Raw genomic sequence first — 11,086 nt, forward strand, 5'->3', positions numbered from 1 at the left:
GCCTGGTCGCAGAGCGAAGTACGCAAACCAATTTTATATGAAAGTATTTCATATTAACTTTAATATTAACTCTGTCTCTCTTGCCCTCTCTCTCTTGCTCTCTCTCTCTCTCTCTCTCTCTCTCTCTCTCTCTCTCTCTCTCTCTTGCTCTCTCTTTCTATCAGCCTCTCTCTGCCATGCATGGGGGCGGAGCTGCACGCCTCCGTCGTGACCTGCGTGATGCGTTGCCTTATGAGGCTCAGATGATGTCATACCCTCCTGCTGGATTGAATGGGCGGGGCAACGATCTGTACTATCAGCCAGAGGCCTTGCGAGCACAGGGGCTGGGCCACGCCCTACATCGCCTGGAGAACGATCAGAGGCAGGAGCAGGAGGCAGCCTACTTGGCAGGTATACTGCGCCTCCTGAGCGAGGCTGAGAATAACGCCCAAGCCAGACCAGAGGAAGATGAAGAACAGGTGGAAGGTGACTTCCAGGAATCATACCCACCAGACTATGATGAGACAGAGCAGACAGTGAGCATGGCAAAACCCCAGGCACTGCTGGACCCCCAGCTCACTGAGGCTCTGCTCAGCCGATACAGGCAGGAGCGGATGCTGCAGGCAGGGCAGGACCAAGACCAGGAGATGCTTCGGTGAGAAAAACACTGTTTATCGTCTTTAAACTTCTACCACGTTCTTGTTTCTATAGTAACAGCCCATTCTTGGGCACATAAAGTAACTGTAATAATAAACAGATTTATAATAAAGAAAGAATATAAGAATTACTGAAAAGAAAGAAAGAAAAAAAGAAAGAAAGAAAGAAAGAAAGAAAGAAAGAAAGAAAGAAAGATTTCTATTTTATATCAATTTAATAATAATAAAAAATAATAAATTCTAATAAAAAATTTACATATATTATGAATATTTTCAGAAGTATTTTAACATTATTTAAATAAACGATGGAACTGTTGATACATTTAAATCTACTTTTCTGCAAAGAGATTTATTATTTAACACATTTTTACCAAGTCTGGAACAAGTCGTACTAACAACAAGAAGAAATGAGGATTGGCTGTTTATAGCCGTTATAACATAAGTGATAACAGGAATTAAGTCGCCTTGTGCATGTTCCAGGTTAATACATTAACTAGTAATTGATCAAATAAGCATTATTTGTAAAATAGAGGAATAAAACATCCCAAATTATTAGGAAATAATCAGCGACAGGTTGCTAAGCACAACTCTTTGCATCAGATAGCATCACAGCACCCAGTTGTTGATTATTTTCCTGTAACAACACACACCTGAGTCTCTTCTCGTTACTCTCCGAGTTATGGGTCAGTGTTTTGAATCCCACGACTACCTGGTGGACTGTGCTGTAAAATCAGAGTCCTGTTGAAAGAAATATTGCATTTTCAGTCATAAAAAAATCAACAAACCATTCATTAATCAGTTTAGACAGATATTAGTGCCTTATGCCCAATCTGTAGGATTATAACATGTATATATCTCTGCAGATAAGATGGCAGACAAAAGCAGACGACTGTAAATAATACACAGTCACGTGATGTGCTTTATTTGCTGCAGATCTGTGCGGCAGGTTAAAGGCAGAAAGAAAAGCTACACACTACAACAAATGGCCGTTTGCTTGTAATGTCTGAAGTTGGACAGAAAACAAAATGGCTTCTTACTCCTTCATAGACGTGAGAAGCAGCGATGCTGTAAACATGATGCAGATTTCATCCTGCTGCTAGGATAGTAGTCCCTTTATAACAGTGATTAAATCAGCCTCTATCACTAAGTCTATAATTCAACTCAATTCAATTTTATTAATGTAGCTCTCTAAAAACAAACCGTTTTAAAAAACAAAAAGATCTGGCTCACAATTTGAAGTAACGTGAGGAAGAAACCATGAGGGGAACCAAACTCAAAAGGGAAACCATCTGACACCAGATCATTATTCGTCTGCAACTGTATACTGTTGTATATTTTAGAAGCATGCAGTAAATAGTGTGATAAAGGGATCTTCAATAATGTGAATAAGAGACCTGGGATGAGCACAATATGGTTTGTAATTACAGCAACAGTTCTTAGGTCGAATCCATGTGAGATTATTCACTGAAAATCTGTAAATAGACACATTTTTACCACACATTTGCATTCTAAACCAACAATTAGCACCCATATCCTCATTCCTAATACTTTACATCCAGGATGCTGGTGGAGAAGGTCCTCTCAAGCCTGGTGTCTCCAAATCAGCTGAATCCATCCAACCGCCGAGGCAAATGGGAAGTGGCAGCAGCAGCCAGCATCGGACGTGACAGAGCGACACCTCTGAGACGAGCTAGGCGCTCTCTAGACTCCTCCGCCGCCTCCTCCCCCGATGCCGAGGCCTCGCTTATGCGGGTCAAGCGAGTGGGCGATGAAGACCATGATGATTTTGCTGGTCAGAACAACCGGTCACCTCATGCTGGCCTGCAGAGGATGAAGCGCATCGACACAGATCTGCCTCCACCCGCTAAGCACAGCCGCAAACGCCGCTCGGTGACCTACGACCCTGAGCTCATCGCTCAGCACATCATTCAGTACCTAAGAAAGTGAGAGAGAGAGAGAGAGAGAGAGAGAGAGAGAAAGAGGGAGAGAGAGAGAAAGAGGGAGATAGAAAGATTGCAACAGTTCACATGCAGACAGATATACGTGAAAACTCACTGTTATCTGCTTATGTCTGGCAAACCAATGTATCTGCTTCAGCGCTATAATAAAATCGTAAACACGTTTAATTATCTGTTCCACATGCTAACGCAAATGAGCAAATCTCATTTTTATAATATTTATGGGTTTGCAGTAGATGCAGTGATACACTGGTCAGTCCTGATAGTTAAGACGTTGGCACTGACATCACTTGAGTTCCACTTGAGTTCCACATGAGACCAAAATGATGATTTTTCTTAAGCTCTCTTAATCTCTTAATCAGTAAACAGTAAATCAGTTTGAAAATCATTCAAGGTGACATCATCAAAATAGGTCATTCTCAGTTATCCTAAAGTGCTACAAACCAAAAAAGCCTTTCCAAATTGCGAACGAGTAATGGACCATTAATGGCCCATACATACCACTTTATCTAGCCCACATAATCCTTGAGGATTAACAGCAACAAATTTATGACAATTAAGCTGCCAGGACACAGCCGTAAACAGCCCTGATGAGCGACCATGTTTAAAGCTGGGTCCAAATTGCGATTCATTTGTCCCATTGTTCTTTTCCTAATGCTGTTTTTTGGTTACTTAATATTGAACGATAGATCTTTTAGTGAAATAACCGGCCCTTATGTTCTTAAACCAAATCCTATTCGGCTTGGATTATATGGTTCTTTGTGATCAACCCTCTAGCACACAGGTTCCCATATCCTGATCCTGGGTATCCAGCGAATGTCAGTGTTTTCAGCTTAGTGGTTAAGGCATTGGACTACTGTTTGGAATTCAAATCCCAGTTCTGCCGATTCTGGGACCCTGACCCGGGTCTCTAACCATCAACTGCTCGGTTGTATAAATGTAATAAAATATAAGTCACTAGAGATAACGGTGTCTGCTAAACTCCTTACATGTAAATGTAGTCTTACCAGTCATTCCTGAGTTAAAGTGTGTCTTAGAGCTCAGGGGACATTGAGAAGGTTGAGAAGGACCAGGGTTGTGAACCTGTAGACACTACTGACACTATGGAGACACTATATGGTGGTTAGAGTCCTAGGTTTTCTTCATAGCATATTTCAACAGAAATATAAAATAATGACAGAAGTCTAAAATGTGTTTCTATGTTTCTAAAATGTGACTTCTATCAAGCTTTTACAAGGCAGCGGTGAATTATTAGTAAAGGTTGTGAGTTCAAATCCCAGAATCACTAATCACTAATTCACGGTCCCTTGAATCAGGTGCTTAACCTTTAATTTGCTGAGTTGTAGCTTGTCTCGCTTGTAAGTCAATTTTGATAAAAGCATCTACATACTGTATATAAAAGGTAGCGAACAATACCGTCGCAATGCTCCTGGGTCTTGAGACTCTTGAGTCTCTTGTCACAGTACGCTTGAGAGTTTCATCCAAATGTCTATCAGAAAACTGATGAGGATCGTTCTAGTTAGTCTGAAAGACTGATGAGCTATGATGTAAAGTAGTACTTCAGGAACAGAGAGGGTTCATCTGCTCAAGGGTCCAATAGTACCGGGGATTGAACACACAACCTTATCGATCAGCATCCCAAAGCATGACCCAGTGAGACACCATTTCCTCAAAATAACGTATAATGAAGGGAAGGATGGATATGTATAGTTGGATGACTGTCTTTCAAGAGCAACTGGTGATTGCATTGAAATATGAACCTGTTCAGCACTGAGACTCTGAAAACACTGATTTGCTGTTTCCAGCACTGTAATACTGGAAAGAATTGTCCTTATCTATGACCTGTACTGAGAACCTGATCCAATTTGCCCAGTCTGCACCAAAGATAGCATCACCCAGTGGCTTATCAGCCTTAGATATCAAGAGTGAAAAACCGAGTGAAGTTTTTGTTGTTTTTGTTGTTGTTGTCTTTGTCTTAACATATAGTTGGACCAAAAAAAAATCCAAACATGACTATAAATGCCACCAATGACCAAAATGCTGATTGGTGTTATTCCATCATTGAGAAGTTGAAATGGTTCATGAAGCAAATACTAAGACAAGACACTGTTTTCACTGCATTTATTGATAAAACTGTGAGATATTTTAATGTAGTAGCAGAAAATTGTGCTTTAATAATGACCACAAAACACTTCGCAACGATCACACTTTTGTAGCATTATAGATAGAGCCAGACACGAGTTTAGGCACGAGGGTCACTGACAATGTTGTCCATTACGTTATTGTTTAAATATATCACATTTCAATCAACTCAATTAATCAGTCAATGGGCCGAACCTTTTGTGCTAAGAAGTCAGACGCTGGCAGCGAAGCACAGAGCACCGCGTTAACACTTTGGGTCCGATAAATAAAATTAGGCGTTAACTGAGCACTGTGTTGGTTCTGCCCTCTCTCGTGTTTGGACAGAGTTTGACCTGTGTGTATTACTGAAACCTACTCTGACCGTCCTCGCTGTGGAAGAGTCGATCGCTGTTGTTCTGCTTCCCCTTTGCTTCGCCAGTGGCTTTAGTACATTAACGTGCCAACAAATCGATGACGCTGGCTGTGTTTTTACACGTCACCTCTCCTTTGGAGTTCCCTCTCTGATTACTCTGATATGAGAATATGTGCAAGAAACTGTGTTTTCGAATCATATCGATACTTACGCTTTTACTTTCCTTGTCTGTGTGGTTATGAAATCTTAATCTTATAAATCTTATGCATCTGTGAGTTTGCAGGTGAGATTGTGAAATAAAAATGAGAAAAAATATGGAGTTATAATAAAAAAAAATCGTGGATGTCGATGTCAATCCCGCTTGTATTCTTGTGAGTTTTTGTGTACTCGTCGATGCTCGCGCTGTCGGTGAGCTGTGTCGTTAACGCAATGTGTAATAAACGCTGATTGCGATGCATCATGAAAACGCCTCTGAAAACGCTGAGAATGATGTAATTCCTCTTTTAATCTCCATAGATGAATATTCAGTTAATCACCTTGTGTGTGTTATTAAGATATTGTAATTCAGGTTATTAAAAAAACTCAATTTAATCGTTTAAGTTTCAGATTAATATGAAATTAAACCATTAATTCAATCAAAATCTCATCCAAGGTTATGCATTTTTTAAATTACTTTACACACTAATGAAACAAAACCTGAAATTCACACCAAACAAGGAGAAATTACATTTGTTGGTCTTGAAACTGGACAACGTGGTGAATTAACAGAACAAAAAAAAAAACAATTAATATCTACAACGACACACGTTTGCTTATCAGGAGGCGACCGAGAATGTAAAACAAGCGTCCTTTATATTTCTCTGCCTCCACCTACAGCTGGAGAAGTCGTCGGATACTGTTGCCAGGCGACCGTCTCTAGTTTCTATGCAGTTTTTATGTAAGCGTCAGGGAGATGATGTCATGCTGTGGGGGAGGAGAATGTGAGCTTGTCTGTTTTTCTCCAGCTTACAATGAAGACGGAGCGATCAGCCGCAGATGAAAGGAGTCTAATGAAGCAAGATTAAAGAACATGGGGGTTGAAATGGCAGAGAAAACTCCAAGCTTAAAAATATCACAAAACACATTACAGAATTTGAAAGCAAAGACACTGAGAGGTGTTCGAGCTGCTTTTTATCTTGAACTCCTACACCATAGATCTCCAGGTAGATTTTTTATGAAAGGAGCTGCAATAAGATACTGTCTGAGTCTCAGATCGATGGCAGTCTGAATTGCAGCCGTTTTGTATTTATAAAATCAGACAAGCTCCAGTCACAACATGTGAACAATTACGTGATCAGGTGGAAAAGTAAAAAAGAAAAGTGTGAGTGTAAACAAATCACATGGAAATAAATGAATCATTCAGGAAATTCATTAATGATTGAAAATGAATCATGGAAAATCTTATTTGAAATCAAATGAATCATGTGGAGGGGGCACGGTGGCTTAGTGGTTAGCACGTTCGCCTCACACCTCCAGGGTCGGGGTTCGATTCCCGCCTCCGCCTTGTGTGTGTGGAGTTTGCATGTTCTCCCCGTGTCTCGGGGGTTTCTCCGGTACTCCGGTTGATTGGCATCTCTGGAAAATTGTCCGTAGTGTGTGATTGCGTGAGTGAATGAGAGTGTGTGTGCCCTGCGATGGGTTGGCACTCCGTCCAGGGTGTATCCTGCCTTGATGCCCGATGACGCCTGAGATAGGCACAGGCTCCCCGTGACCCGAGGTAGTTCAGATAAGCGGTAGAAGATGAATGAATGAATGAATGAATCGTGGAAAAGCACATGATTATAAATGAATCAAATGGAGAAATTATTTATGAATTGTTTGTGGGGGAAGAATCACAAACAAATGAATCATTTGGGGAAATAGCATGTGTAAATGAATCATGTGGAACATGAACATGCGAATCTTAGAGAATCTTTTTCAAATCATGTAAAACATCCCATCTGCAAATACATGAGTTATGGCTCATCATGTGTCTAAATCAACAGATCACAGATAATCACATGTCCACATAAATGTATTATGATGAAAAACACATGAAAAAAAGGAATTGTACAAAAAAAATGATTCATGAATCATTTAAAAAAAATGAATCCTGGAAGAATCTCATATGAAAAAACACATAATAAACAATAAAAAATCTTGCTCTCATGCTGTCGTGACAATTATCACGACTGCTGTGAGGATGAATTCCATTCTTATTTATAAATTAGCCATGCCTTATAAACTGGCAACTTATTTTATCTTAACCTTCATACCTGTGGCATCTCTTCATCGCCGGCTATGCTTCTAGTAACAACCCAGTCACTGAGGAGCAAAACAAGAAGCTATATTTTGTCTGAATGAATGTATTTCTCTCTAAATTTAGAGCTTAACTGGTGTTAAATAAAGTATAATGATTGGTGGGTTTTACCATCACCATCCTTGGCGTCATCTGGGAGCAGTGCATCCTGACGGTTGCCCAGGACGAAGGCGAGCGTGGCGAGGATGCCGGCATCCAAAACTCCCAGCATGGCCAGTATGTAGGCCCAGTGCACGGCGCAGTTCCCCGGAGAGAAACTCTCAACACTGTCTCCACACAGCGCACGCATCTCTGCACACTCCCACGAATCAGGGAAGAGCACGCAGGCCAGCGCCAGACAGAAACCTGTAACACAGTGCTGGATGAAATGTAAGAACTCATGTTCTGTTTATGACCTTGTTTGGTTGATGTTTTTCCCCTTTGTGATACGATAACACTTCAAAACAATGTTCAGTATCTCACAGGTACAGTAAGCTATCCAGGGACTAAGCAGGAACATATGAATAGTTCACACATAGTATAATAAATACAGAGAAACTACTCAAGAAGTAATGATAAAGTAATAACTTGGTAGTTATTTATAGAATATACTTTATGTTATATTTATAGATTATACGGATATATTCATAGCTATATGTATATCTCCTGGAGAAATAACCAGAATTATATCAAATCAAACTGAATGCAGCAAACACTGGCTACGGCAAACAAACCGGAAGTGTATTTATTTTTTTAATATATTGCTTCTTTGCTACACGTAGAGTATTCAGTGCTCTGATGAGTTCGTGCTCTTACCAGCGGTGAGCTGGAGCCAGGCACAGATCTTGTACACGGTTGCGGCGTTGCAGAAGCGAAACAGACACAGACAGCCCACACTGACCCACACCATGGTGAGGGAGATGCACACCAGTACAGCCGGAGACTGGAAGGCTGGAATAGGGGTCAGTGTACGTAGAGAGCCTGTGCACTCAGGAACCGGCCAGTCTGCCTCCACACACACCTCAAACAGACCCAGCGTACCGGCCTGAGGAGGCGGTTTACCTCCGACTCTGTTGGCTGGATAGTGAAGCTCACGTGTGCCCACCCAGGACGGCTGAACAAGTATGACCACCTCAATGACGGCAAAGCAGAGCGTACAGATGGCCCACAGGACACCCATAGCACGCGCGCTCCGGATAAACTCGGTCTGGTAGAGGCGCGCCACCTCCGCCACATGGGGCTGCATGACTGCTGCTAAAACAGAGCTAAATAGAAGGCATTGAACTTTTAATTGCTTTTAATACTAATTCTTGAAAGCATTACACTGAACATGCAGATACACACGGCCATGTAGTTTTGTGACCATCACACCATCATCCAGACCACTAGGATTAGGGTTAAATCTATATTTCTACCTCAAATCATTCATCTATATTAAAATGATTTTCTTTTTTAACTTTTAGATTTTTGCTGGAAATGAATTTTATAAAAAGGTAAACTAGGACATTGTAAGAGGCTCGTCTTAAAAAAATTTAATCTTAATTTTAAACTTAAACTTTTTATCGTACAAAAACAATGCCAAACCTTAATATTTATATGTGTATTTAGTGTAAACTATAAACTATTGCTATTTAAAAAAATAATAATAATAATTAATTAACCAAAATTTAAGGGGAAAAAAATGAAAGTACTCTATATTTAATTTAAAAATCAAATCATTACTTGTGTTTTAATTGGTAAGTCAATTATTTATTATTATTATTATTATTATTATTATTATTATTATTATTATTATTATTATTATCTCATTCATTCATCTTCTACCGCTTATCCAAACTACCTCGGGTCACGGGGAGCCTGTGCCTATCTCAGGCGTCATCGGGCATCAAGGCAGGATTCACCCTGGACGGAGTGCCAACCCATCGCAGGGCACACACACACTCTCATTCACTCACGCAATCACACACTACGGACAATTTTCCAGAGATGCCAATCAACCTACCATGCATGTCTTTGGACCGGGGGAGGAAACTGGAGTACCCGGAGGAAACCCCCGAGGCACGGGGAGAACATGCAAACTCCACACACACAAGGTGGAGGTGGGAATCGAACCCCGACCCTGGAGGTGTGAGGCAAACGTGCTAACCACTAAGCCCCCCATTATTATTATTATTATTATTATTATTATTATTATTATTATTATTATTATTATTATTATTATTATTATTATATGTGTCTTTAAACAAAAGCACAGAAATTAAAAATTGGATTTGACAGATTTTGGTTTTAATGCAATAAAATAAATATTTCTTTTGAGTTTGTAAGAAAATTACTTTTCAGGCTGTGTGCAATAAATAAATAAATAAATAAACAGGGATAATTTCTGGGCCTGAAAAATGCAAAAGTAGCCTGAAATGAAACATAGAGTCTGGATACATTAGAACATTCTTTTTTCTTTTTTTTTTTTTTAACTTCTTAATTAAAAACATCTAATGTTTTTTTTAACTAAGCATAAAAAATATGTTTCTAAGACCACTTTTAAAAATGACTAACATCACTTTAACAGCATTTCAGTTGTGACTCAGCTCAGAGTTCAAAAGGGGTTTAGAATAAAGCGGATTATTCAATCAATTTTTTTGTTTGCTTTTTTTTTTTTTACTTGAAGATATAATACAATACGAAAGCTGCAGAACAGATATTAAATATTTTATTCAGCTGGAAAACTATTCGCTAGCTGTAAAGACGGAAAGCTTCAAACTCGGCCTCAGGAGCCGAAGAATCCAGTCATAACAGTTTTAAACAATACGGAGAAAACAGCAGAGAGGGGAGGGCTTTATGACGGGGGAGACTCATGAGGATGTTTCCAGACACGGTGAGATGAGAGAGATGATGATGATGCTCACAGAAAAAAACCTCCACCATCCAGGATCTACATGCTAAGACAAACGAGCAGATGAGAACGAGATGAGCGCATGGGATAATAAAGATCACCTCTTCTCCTCAGGCTGGTCGTCTGTGACACTCTGTCCTTCAGCAGGAAGCAAAAAAAACATCAAAATTCAATTACGGTGCGCCGCATTATTGGCAAGTGAGGGAGTGAGACAGGGGAAAAAAAGATTCTCTCCTCCTCCCTGTGGGGTTACGGTAGCAATGATGCACGACATTAACAGCAGGCCAACACCAATAGCAAGCGATGTTCCTTCTACACGTAGAGAGGAGGGGTGATGAGGACGAGGAATGGAGGGAGGGATGGAGGGATAAAGGGAGGGTGAGAGAAGCCGAAGGGCGCACGATGCTTTTCTACTCTAAAACCGAGGGTTTCAAAGAGAGAGAGAGAGAGTGAGAAAGAGAGAAAGAGAGAGAGAGAGAGAGAGAGAGAGAGAGAGAGAGAGCAAAGGGTGAGAAAGAGAGAGAGAAAAAGAGAGAGAGAGTGAGAGAGAGAGAGAGCAGTGGAGAACTGGTGCAGTGGAGAATAAATCCTCCTGTCAAGGGAAAGAGGGAGGAGGAAAACAGATACAAAGAGCAGCATCAGCAAGCTCTGGGAGGAAAAAAACAAAACTAGAGAGAAAGAATTGATAGGAAAAGTTTTATGGTCTATTAAACAAAAAAAAATTATTCACAATGTCTTAAATATAAGAAGGAAGCTGTTTTGTGCCATCATGAGATGAGATGTTTCGTATCC

General features: G+C 40.2%; 2 protein-coding genes across 3 annotated transcripts in view; one reads left to right on the top strand and one right to left on the bottom strand.

Moving 5' to 3' along the window:
• Window positions 1-5,553, top strand: part of pcsk1nl (proprotein convertase subtilisin/kexin type 1 inhibitor, like) — a 13,479-nt gene extending 7,926 nt beyond the window's left edge. The window contains exons 2-3 of the mRNA XM_060881841.1: window positions 165-634; window positions 2,195-5,553. Coding sequence (XP_060737824.1) covers window positions 165-634; window positions 2,195-2,582 — 858 coding nt within the window. The 3' untranslated portion in view covers window positions 2,583-5,553. The remainder of the gene's footprint in view (window positions 1-164; window positions 635-2,194) is intronic.
• Window positions 5,554-5,692: 139 nt separating this feature from the next.
• On the bottom strand, window positions 5,693-10,674 carry lhfpl4b (LHFPL tetraspan subfamily member 4b). 2 transcript variants are annotated; one of them, XM_060881843.1, is made up of 5 exons: window positions 10,396-10,674; window positions 8,221-8,669; window positions 7,537-7,770; window positions 7,382-7,430; window positions 5,693-6,133 (listed from the first exon to the last, which is right to left on the bottom strand). In XM_060881843.1, exons 1-4 carry the CDS (start codon window positions 10,455-10,457, stop codon window positions 7,405-7,407), a joined length of 771 nt encoding a protein of 256 aa, XP_060737826.1. In that variant the 5' UTR covers window positions 10,458-10,674; the 3' UTR covers window positions 5,693-6,133; window positions 7,382-7,404. The 2 variants fall into 2 exon arrangements, with proteins under 2 accessions (XP_060737826.1, XP_060737825.1); XM_060881842.1 differs by lacking the exon at window positions 7,382-7,430.
• Window positions 10,675-11,086: the final 412 nt, after the last annotated feature.

This window comes from Tachysurus vachellii, chromosome 11 (genome assembly GCF_030014155.1).
Source record: "Tachysurus vachellii isolate PV-2020 chromosome 11, HZAU_Pvac_v1, whole genome shotgun sequence".
Classification (NCBI taxonomy): Eukaryota; Metazoa; Chordata; class Actinopteri; order Siluriformes; family Bagridae; genus Tachysurus; species Tachysurus vachellii.

What these genes read in the sequence shown, in the direction of transcription:
- lhfpl4b (XM_060881842.1), bottom strand. Translation starts at nt 10,457, where the DNA reads ATGTTTTTTTTGCTTCCTGCTGAAGGACAGAGTGTCACAGACGACCAG. An exon ending in GACCAGCCTGAGGAGAAGAG is followed by an intron (nt 8,670 to 10,395) that starts GTGATCTTTATT and finishes CCTTCTATTTAG; the next exon opens with CTCTGTTTTAGCAGCAGTCA. An exon ending in CTGGCTCCAGCTCACCGCTG is followed by an intron (nt 7,771 to 8,220) that starts GTAAGAGCACGA and finishes ACTGTGTTACAG; the next exon opens with GTTTCTGTCTGGCGCTGGCC.